The sequence below is a fragment of the Lactuca virosa genome, chromosome 5, assembly GCF_052849685.1.
Source record: "Lactuca virosa cultivar CGN04683 chromosome 5, Lactuca_virosa_CGN04683_v6, whole genome shotgun sequence".
Classification (NCBI taxonomy): Eukaryota; Viridiplantae; Streptophyta; class Magnoliopsida; order Asterales; family Asteraceae; genus Lactuca; species Lactuca virosa.
This window is the reverse complement of record NC_136430.1, coordinates 428,796,939-428,808,073: the sequence shown is the minus strand read 5'-3', so window position 1 is coordinate 428,808,073 and position 11,135 is coordinate 428,796,939. Positions and strand designations below refer to the sequence as shown.

The following is an 11,135-nucleotide window of genomic DNA, read 5'->3' as shown; positions in this document are numbered from 1 at the left end:
TACATTTAGTCCCTGATTTTTTTTGTCCACATTTTCTCCTTGAACTTGTTTTTGTGTGTAAAATTAAATATTTATTACCGGTTGATGCCATATTTGCTGACATGACTGCATATGTGGACAATAATTAAAAGAAAATACTCCTACGTGGATCATCCCTGAGTTCCATCGATTATAATACGATACCTAGCCCTAAATTTAATCAAAAAAACTTTTGAACCCATACCTAAAATCAGAGAAGAAGATGTCGCAAGGTTCATCTGGTTCCATCGCAAAGAAAGATGAGCTTTGTGATTTTCGACTCCCAGTTCGAATATGCACATCCAAGACTAAAGACAACCCTAACAAACAGTTCAAAGTTTGCCCCAATTCTCTGGTATGTCAATCTTGATTTCCCTCTGTACATTTGATTTCCCTTCTAATAAATAAAGATATTGAGCTTCTTACCCTCTTTATATTTGATTTCGAAGAAACCAGGTAAAAAGTGTAAGCATTGAGAATGGATTGATGAACCTGTAACTGGGAGTCCAGATTTAGAACAAGAACTTGAAGCAGTTAAAGAGAATGTTGCATATTTGAAAAAAAAGAAGTTCAAGAGCTGAAGAATAAAATACATGGTTATAGGGTTGAAATCAATTGTAATATTATCTGAAAATAGTTGAATGGAGTTTAGTATGATGTATGAATTTTGGTAATTTGAATGTATTGAATGGTTTCTATTGAATGATGGGTTGGTATTGAATGAAATGGTACATGGTACACATTTGAATGTAATTTACATTGAATTTGGCTGCAATTTCAACAACCAAACGACAAGGACATTGATATAAACAAATATGATTCCCAGTAGACAATTGACATATGATTCCCATTATAACAAGATTCTTGATAAACTAATGCATTGGTACCAATAAAGATTGAAAAAGACAAAACACAATTGGCATAGGATACCATATCCGATTCCATTACTAAAAGGCCATCAAAAATTGTTAGGTTACAAGTAAGGGTAGTATTGTTAATTACATCAAAAGTTGGCCCAATTATCAAAAGAAAGTCACCATACATAGTGTACTATTACACACTTCCAAAGCAAAAGAAAACAAGTAACCCTAATCATTCTAAAGTAACTGGGTTGTCCTCAGTCACTCCTTTGCCATTCTTTCGAAAAACCTACTTCCTGATTTGTATCTTGTTGATTCTCTATGAAGGCTTCCTTGCTCTAACACCAAGGCTCTTAGGCACTCTAACACCAAGATTCATATGCACTTGGTTAACAGGTACTTGATTCATAGGATCTTGGTTGACAGGTACTTGATTCACATGGATATTCTCATGAATCACAGGCTCTTGATTGACATGCTCTTGAGTCATAGGATTTTGATTCACATGTATTGGAGTGCTTGGACCTGCTTGTGAATGACAGTTCTTTTCATTACTGTTCTTTCTTGGTTTACTTGGACCTTCTTCAGAAGGACCTCTCATTGGACATGTAGCTTTGTTGTGTCCAGTTTCATTACAAATTGTACATCTGTGTTGAACACATGCCATGCTTATAGTATGTATTGTATTCCCATTAAGTTCATTTTCTACTTGGTCTCTTTTTCTTTTCACACATGGCCAACCAGGTAACCTCCTCCTAATAGGAGGTAGTATCTGGTGAACATTAGGCATGTGGGGCCACAAGGTACTATCATTCAGTGGATGTATGGTGTACTCATAGGCCCTAAAAATGCAGATTTTGTAAACCGCTCTGCAACATATTCCTCTGAATCAATATTCAATGAAGATATGTCACATGTGGCATGTACAAATGGAATTCTTGTTAATTTCCAAGCTCTACATCCACATTCTCTCTTCTCCAGGTTAACACCATACCTTTCATTACCTTGCACAACTTCAAACTGTTTGTATCCACTAACATATGGAGCCCAGAATCTGCCATTATAAAAAGTTAGTTAACACTTGCATGTACAAAAAGTAAGTAAAACATATATGGTCACTAACCTTTTCAACTTCTTAGTTCACCAAGCTTCTTTCTGATAGTTGGAAAGATTGCCAAATTCCAGCCCAATCCTTTCCCTTTCTGCATGTACAATCTCTCCATCACAAACACCCTTATGTCCTCTAACACAGTGATCAGTGGCTTCTTTTTAACTTCTTCAATAACAACATTGGAGCTCTCAGAAACACCATTTTCCATTGCATCACATCCCATTCCCACTTAAAAAAACCTTTTACCAATAGTTGGGGTCCTTTTTAATGAGATAATCATATGTCCCTACATCAAAGTTCTGGATCTCTTCCATTGCAAGTTCAAATTTATGAATTATAGTTGCCTTTACAGCCATCCAAAAAGGTTTTATGTAGCACTCACCCTTAAACTTTTTATGGAAGTTAGCAAGGATGTACCTAGCACACAACCTATGCTCCACTTCTGGACATCTTTCTTTCACAACCTCCATTATACCTTGCATTTATTTGGAATGTTAGTATGTGTAAAAGGTAATTTGTGTATATGTACCTTGTGTCCATTTGACATCAATGTGATTCCATTACCATTTCCCCCTTTTTCTATGTCTTTCATTAGATTGTCCAAGAACCACTTCCATGTACTCTTGTTCTCAACATTCACTACTACCCAAGCTATTGGGTATATGTTATTGTTTCCATCCCTATCTACTGTTGATATGAGCTCCCCTTTATATATGTCGTTTAGAAAGCATCCATCTATGCTAATAACCTTCCTACACCCATCTAACCAACCATCAACCACTCCTTTAAAACTCACATAAAACCTTTCAAACACCACAGTAGAATTACTTTGGGGCTGCACATACAATTCAACATGAGATCCTGGGTTGGCCCTTTTAATTTCAGCTCCATATTCCCACAGCTTGGAATAATGATCCTTCAAATCACCCTCAATTTCATACAATGCAATTCTTTTTGCATTCCTACATTGTCCAACACTAACATTTATGTTGAATAACTTGGATACCATGACTTTGATCTTCCTCAAACACATTTTAGGGGACTCCAATATATCAGTGACAAACTGTTTCCCTATCCACTTATAGGTAACAATTGACCCAAGTTTGAATGCCCTTGAGCAACTATAGTATTCTCTAAGGAACTTTATTTGAAATGTTTGCTCATCTCTCATCCAGGAAGCCCACAGTCTAAAAGGGCATTGTGGTGTTTTTCCTTTACAACATTTTACAAGCAACCTATCCTTGTCATTCTTCTCATAATACAAGGCATATCCATGTGCTACTGCATAGTTACTGAGAGACGACCTAAGTTCAGCAGGAGAAGAGAATTTCATACCTAGTTCAGGCTTCATCTTCCTCCATTCCTGAGTAGCATCATGCCTAGGGTAGACAGTTGGAAGTTCATTGTCGTCTTCCTCTTCATCTGTATCAACTATTGGACATAACTTGTTCAAAAACTTATCATTGTAGGTTATTTTGAAGATTCTTTTGCCTGATATAACAGAGTCATCCTCTTCATGTTCACAGTTCTCATCATCTTCTAAAACAGAGTCAACATCTTCTTCTGAATACTCAAGTTCTTCACGGTCTGGTTCTTCTTTCTCAATCCACTCAAATATAGGTTCATTATCGTGGTCAATATACACATCCACATGTCTGTGAGCCTTTGTAACCTCAAGAAACTCAGAGTAGTCATATTCATTTTGTAGTGTTTGAAGCCTCTTACTCAATTTCACTTCAGGTATACAGAAATACACATGCTTGCACTGAAAATCGATAAGCTTCTCAACATATTTAATGAAATCGGAGAAAACAAACTCATTTGCATCTTCATTAAGTCGTAGTACTTCTGGAGCAAAATACAATAATGGATTAGGCATAAAAGTGCCATTATAGTGTACATCGACTTTTGGAAAAGCTTGATTTTCATCCATTGAATTAGAGTGGTGTTTTGGTAGAAGGGAAGAGTGAGTAATGAGGTACCGATCGAGAACGAAGGGTGAGAATGGAACCCTAACCGTTGATCTTCGTAAATGAGGTTTCTTCGTAAATAAGGGTGGAAGAGGGTAATTCCATGTAATTGCCACGTAACTAATTTGATTTTTCTTAAAATCTCGTAAAACACAAAATGACCGGCTTAACCTACATCAGCCGGTAATAAGAATTTAATTTACACACAAAAACAAGTTCAAAGAGAAAATATGAAAACAAATCAGGGACCAAATATGTACAAATCCAATAATATGTTACTCTTTTAAGTCATTATCCAAAAAAAACATAAAAATGAGATGATTATAAAAATATAAAATAATGATGTATTTGAATGATCGATAATAATGGATAGCAAAAAAATATATTATTTTTTTAATCGATTAAAAACGATTAGAATTTTATTTGATTAATATACAGAAAATGCAATGAAAACATAAAAGGTACTATAGTAGTATAGTGACATTCAAATTAAATTGTAATCCTTTTTTACTGTAAGAGACCAAACTGATCCTTAAAAACACTGTCACGTATGAGAATTATTTATTTTAGTTGTTTTTTTAATTTACTCCATCAACCAAACACTGTCGCACACCATTTTCTTCGCATTTCAATTCTCCTTGGAAAAATAATCCGTCAACAAAACGCACTAATTTGTTACCATAAAATTTGATCAAATGTAACGAAAACAGTCAAACAACTGGACTTTATTTAATTAATATTTTTTTTATCTCGAAGTTAGAGTATCCACCAACTGCCCGTAAAATATCTGACTACTACCCGTTTGTCAGATTAGGTCCCGCCTTTACCCCTCCCATCTGCCCGTTCCCTGTCTTCCTTGTGCTGCCCGACGCCTCCCATTTCTCTCCACCCCTGCTTAAATGTGAAAGCTTTACCACCTTCTTCATTCACCACCTCCAACACCACCACCTATCCCTCCCTCTGGGTGGTAGTGGATGATTCCGGTGGACCTCCGCCACTCTACTCCCCGACAATCAAGCCCTATAAGGTAGGATTAAAAGATGGGGCAGGGGCTTAGTTGCAGAGTGCAAGAGAAACATGGGTTATTCACTGCTGTACAGTTTGGGGATTTGAAGCTTGTGAAAAGCCTTCTTGAAAGAGATCCATCTCTCGTTCAACAAACTACCTATGATCGTAATTCTGCTCTTCACATAGCCGCTGCCAATGGCCAGATCGAGGTGGGTAATTGAAGATTTCTTGAATTCTTGTTTCATCGTTCGGTAAATCACTCATTTTTTGTGATATTTAATGGGTTTCTTGACATATGCCATTTGGGGTTTTTCTTCTCAGATTGTTTCTCTGCTTTTGGAAGATCAATCAGTGAATCCCGATGCTTTGAATCGTCATAAAAAGGTGTGATTGTGTCTTCTTTTTGCGCTCTCATCGATTTGTTTCCTGTTTCAGTTGAATAAATGTGAACTATCTTTTCCCCCTTTTTTAAAAGTTTGACTGAATTTGGTTAATTTGAAAACTGGGCGTTCCTCGTTAGACTCCATTAATGTTGGCTGCAATCTATGGGAAGATCAGTTGTGTTGAAAAGCTCATTGAAGCCAGGGCTAATGTACGTCAAATTATTTCCTTTTTTTCTTTCCCACTTCGATATTTTCGTGTTTAAAACAGAATTGCTGCTAATTTTGTCTGTAATTTGCCAGATTTTGATGTTTGATTCACTAAACGGAAGAACATGCTTGCACTATGCTGCTTATTATGGTCACTCCGATTGTCTTGCAACCATTCTTTACGCCGCACGGACCTCCCATGTCGCTGCTTCTTGGTGGGTCCCTCTTATCTTTATTAGATTTCAATTCATGCATCAAAATCTGTACTTTAAAACCCAAAAAAGATCCAAATCAAGACTAAATTTTGTTAATCGAATTGGGGATTTCAGGGGATTTTCAAGATTTGTGAATATTAGAGATGGTAAAGGGGCAACACCTTTGCATTTGGCTGCACGTCAAGGACGTCCACAATGTGTTCATTTACTTCTAGACAGTGGGGCTCTTGTCTGCGCATCCACTGGTAGAAATGGGTACGAATATATACAAATATAACATAAACTTCTCTTATATATATAGTTATATACTTTTATACCATATATAGCGTCTGTATTTTCTAATTTTTTTTTTCTATTTGTCATAATTTACAGCTTCGCTGGTAGCACACCGCTTCATTTGGCTGCAAGAGGAGGTTCAATGGATTGCATCAGAGAATTATTGGCATGGGGTGCAGATCGACTTCAAAGAGATGCATCTGGGTACACTATTCAGTTTCCAATCGTAATGTGTTGAAGTGTCGTGAAAGTTGAAGCATTATTTTCTTGATTGGTGTTAAGATCTTTGCAAATAAATGCAGGAGAATTCCATATTTGGTTGCGTTAAAGCATAACAACGAAGGGTGTGCAGCTTTGTTAAATCCATCATCTGCAGAGCCTTTAGTGTGGCCATCGCCATTAAAATTCATTAGCGAGCTTAATCAAGATGCAAAAGCTTTGCTAGAGCAAGCTCTAATGGAAGCGAATAGAGAGAGGGAGAAAACAATCTTAAAAGGTACAGGGTACACAGTACAATCACCATCACATCAGGATACTGGATCCACCGATGATACTATTTCCGAGGTAATTTTATTTAAATTGTTTAAATTTTACCATTCTTCTTACTTTGTTTAGAAAGTAAAAAACATGGGACTAAAGAAACAATATTGAAAAGACAAAGCAAAAACAGAAAATTTGGCTTTGAACTGGTCATAGTTGATGACTTTTGACTTTAGTGTCAATCTTTTTCTTGACTTGATCCCTTTTGGAATTCTTGTTTTGGAAAGATGCGTGATTTATGGTGTTTCTTGCGTGTATTATCAATTTTGATCATGGGTTTTTGCTTAAATAACAAAAATTGCATAAACATTGATTCTTTCTTGCTTAAATAACAAAAAGTACATAAATCTTGATACTTTTTTTACAAAAGGGTTATTCTTCTAGTAAACAACAACTGAGCTAGCCCACACAACCCTGTGCAATCCACATTGGGATTAAAACTCCCTTCACTATGACTGTTGTGACTCGAACCCTTGACCAATTTTGCAAGCATACAAGAGGGATGAAAAGTCGAGTATTTCAAGTTTTTAACAAATGAATAGTTTGTTTGTTTTGTAGGAAAGTGAAACGGAGTTATGTTGTATATGCTTTGACCAAGTATGCACAATTGAGGTCCAAGGTTGTGGGCACCAAATGTGTGCTCAATGCACCTTAGCCTTGTGTTGCCACAACAAGCCCAACCCAACAACTTCATCCCAAACTGCACCCGTTTGTCCCTTTTGCCGTAGCAACATTGCCCAATTGGTGGTTGCAAAAGTCAAAGTCAAAGTCAATGCTTCTGATCATGATCTTGACCTTGACCTTGACCTCTATTCGTCCACAAAGGTGCCAAAATTGAGAAAGCCTCGGAACTTAAGTGAGGGAAGCAGTAGCTTCAAGGGTTTATCGGGTGTGCCCTCATTCGGGAAAATGGTGGGCCGTGGATCCGGGAGGATATCACTGGATAATGAATGCATCAACAAACCATGAAAATTAGTTAAAAAAAAAGTTAGGGCTTTTGACATGTGGCGAGCATGGATTGGTTGAAGAAAGTCAGGCCCGGTTGGGTATTTATGGAAATATGTCTTCTTAAGGAATAAGCATATAACGATATAAGCAAAAGCTAAAGCAAAATGTGATTTTTTTGCATATTTGGGATGGTGAGTATTGTTTCTTTTGTAATATTCTTATGAATCAAGAAGGAGCATATGCCTCTTTAGAAAGTATTCTTTAAGATTGTTCTTTAGTAGATATGATAGGTATAACCTTTTTCCCTAATCACAATTCTCAAATTGTAACCCGTGCATCAAAAGTTGTAAATTGAGTTTGGGGAAAAGGGTTGGCCAACTCAAAAGTAGAAAATGAGGTGTGTGGTAGATTGGACCCCACCTTTTGTAAGTTTCTTGCTTGATTGAGTATGGAGTGTAGTATTGTATAATGTAAAATCTTGGCAGTTTTCATTATTTTTATTTGTACAAAATGATTGAAGAGTTCAGGGGCAAGTCATGACTCATGTGATCATGTCTGTTGGTGGCATTATTATTTACATAATTTGGCGATATTTTATGAAATCATATGAACAAAATCTAGCTACTTGAATAGTGCGTGTGGTTGGTTTTCAAGAAAAAAGAAAAAGGGAAGTAGACGAGCAGAGGTACATCCCTATCATCTGTTCATCATCATCTACTTTAACTTTAACTTTTGACGAATAAAGGTAAAACACAAACACACACAAATTTACCTCAGAAATTGACAGAAGAAGCAAAGTGTTTGATGATTGTGTTTTACTACAATTGAAGGGTGAAATGGCAAACGCACTGTGTTGTGTGGTGAAATCAGTCAAGTCGAAAGGAGGAAGAAATACACATGGGGTATCAGAGATTGATGCTATTTCAATCTTGTAACAATATTGATTGAATATAGCAAAGCTGAGGCGACTTCCGTACAAAAGACAAAGTGTCATTTCACACACACTCAGAACAAATATATATATATATATATATATATATATATATATATATATATATATATAAAAGTTTAACAAGAAATCATTTTAAACCTTAAAACCATTATATTTTCAAGTTCTAGATCGTATTCTTTATCGAAAAAAAATCTAAATATATCTAAATTCATAACATTTTATCATTTTTCCATTGGTATCAAATTCGATATATATATATATATATATATATATATATATATATATATATATATATATATATATATATATATATATATTACTTTTTTGAACTTTTCAGATTCACACTGTGAATACGCACTAGATTCACAAGGAATCTGAACAGATCAAAAAAAGTAAAAAAAAAAAAAATTATATCAAATTTGATAGCAATGGAAAGAGAATAAAAATTTATCAATTTCTATATTTTTAGTTTTTTAATTTGATAAAAAAAAATAAACTCTAACAATTGAGAAAAAAAATTTAATTCATAAAAAAGATTACAACAACATTTGTTTCGAAATCGGATGGTAAAATTTATGTATATATATTTCATAAATTGCAATGTACAATATAATTTTTTGAAATGAAAAAATCTTTAAAATATGTATCAAAACAAAGATATAAAAAAGTTCAAGAAATTTAATTATGTAAAAAAATATTTTTAAAAATGAATTAGTAAAAAAATTGCAAAAGTTCCACAAAAAAATTATGAAAATACTAACATAAAAAAAAAATGGAAAAAGTAGGTAAATTTTTGTAAGAAAAATATATGGATGAATTTAAAAAAAATGTAAAGATATTAAACAAAAAAAGTTAAAAGAAAAGTTGTTAATTAGAAAATAACTAGGATTTTACCCGTCGCGTGTTGCGGCGGCAGTTTTGTATTCGAGAAGTAGTAGAAAGTAAGTTGCTATATTTTGAACAGGAACTTGAAAGCCTTAAGTTGGCAAACCACAATAATGAATGGTCAAAGCCATGCCAAGAAGAGATAACCAAAACCATATTATATGCAAAACGTACATAAATATTAGTAACTGAACGTAAAAAACACAAAGTATTTTTTTTAATTAACGAACTAAAGTTCTAAATTTACGTCGAAACGTTGACCACCTCTAATTTATACCGATGCATACAAAAGGTTAGAAAATCAGAAGAGTGGTAACTGTAGGTAAATCAGATTATATATATTACGAGGGATAAAACAAAAGTTAAGAAAATAGAATGGGTGAAATTGATATTTTTTTTAAAGTTTAAGTATAGGAGTGAATATAACATTTTAAAAGGTAAAAGGTTGAAAATGTCATTTTATAAAGTATAAGGATGATAGCAAGCTTAGTACGAGGACTTAAATTGCAAAAAGTTAAAAATTATAGGCGTTGGCGATTAAAGAAAAGAGAAGGTGCAATTATAAACAAAGAGTGAAAATAAAAGGGGTGAAATGAAATATAAAAAAAATGTAAGGGAGGAAAATTAAAAAAAAAATGTAGAAAAAAATTGTAAGAAGTGTTTTCACGATCTCATAAAAAACGTTGTAAAAAAAGTAAAAATCACGTAATTAGTGTAACAAATAACACCCTCTTAAAGTAGTATAAAATATTTTTATAAAAAGTATAAGGAAACAAAATTGAGAAAAAAGTTGGAGAAATTTTGTAACAAATGTTATAATCATGGTTGTCAAAATTACGATCCTGATCGTAGGATCGTACGGTCTTAGATATGAAAAACGAATCGGATTGTATTTAGGGTAGGATCGTAGGTAGGATAGTAAGATTGTAGGTAGGATCGAGATCCGATCCAATCCTACTTTCCCCTGATTTTTTTATTAATTTTTTTTTACCATTTTATATTTTTAACATTTGCCAATTTACCGTTTATCATTTTGTGTTGTGACTTATGATTAACATTTTGAAGTTTTTTATAACTTTTAAATTAAAAATTGAATGTTTGAAATATTTTTCATGTTTTAAAATTATAAATTAAAATTATGTTTTATTTTGTGGGATCTTAGGATCCCGATCCCGATCCTGCAAACCAAAAAACAATCTTACGTAGGATCTTGATCTTAACAACATTGGTTATAATGCTCTCATTAAAAAAAATGTTCAAAAAAGTACATAAATATTGTACAAGAAGGTTAAAGAATAAATTTGAAGGAAATTGTAAAAAATAGTTTTAATAAAATGTGGACCATTTTTCTAAAAATAACTCGAAATTAGACTAAAACTTAAGAAAGATAATTCAAATTCGTCAAGAAAATAGATGTTGGGCTAAAACTGTAACAAAAGGTAAATAAAAGGGGTGTATCAGTCTATGTAAAAAAAATGGATAAGAGAAGTGAAAAAGAGAAATGCAATAGCATATCAGAACACAAACCCTCCCCTTTGAATAACTATTTACAAACCACTAAGCCAAGTATAATTATATGTTTTAAAACGAAGAACTGTGTTTATAACCTATATCACGGCATAAAATAGCAAAACCCAGAAAATAAACAGTAAACAGCTTATGACAAGCCGTTCACAAATGTATTTAAGTAGGGTATAGATTTGGAATAAGTTAATAGAGAAAATGATCACATAAATTAATAAATTAATTTCTAGTAGGTTAA

The 11,135-nt window shown here is 33.7% G+C and overlaps 2 protein-coding genes across 2 annotated transcripts; one reads left to right on the top strand and one right to left on the bottom strand.

Moving 5' to 3' along the window:
• Positions 1–2,231: 2,231 nt before the first annotated feature.
• On the bottom strand, positions 2,232–3,922 carry LOC145114144 (uncharacterized). Its single transcript, XM_079050148.1, has 2 exons — positions 2,554–3,922; positions 2,232–2,464 (listed from the first exon to the last, which is right to left on the bottom strand). Exons 1-2 carry the CDS (start codon positions 3,920–3,922, stop codon positions 2,232–2,234), a joined length of 1,602 nt encoding a protein of 533 aa, XP_078906274.1.
• Positions 3,923–4,805: 883 nt separating this feature from the next.
• Positions 4,806–8,030, top strand: LOC145113049 (putative E3 ubiquitin-protein ligase XBAT31). Its single transcript, XM_079049156.1, has 8 exons — positions 4,806–5,176; positions 5,289–5,351; positions 5,488–5,559; positions 5,651–5,772; positions 5,887–6,027; positions 6,145–6,252; positions 6,351–6,612; positions 7,147–8,030. The coding sequence occupies exons 1-8, from the start codon at positions 5,000–5,002 to the stop codon at positions 7,555–7,557; spliced, it is 1,356 nt and encodes a 451-aa protein (XP_078905282.1). The 5' UTR covers positions 4,806–4,999; the 3' UTR covers positions 7,558–8,030.
• The last annotated feature ends 3,105 nt before the right edge of the window (positions 8,031–11,135 follow it).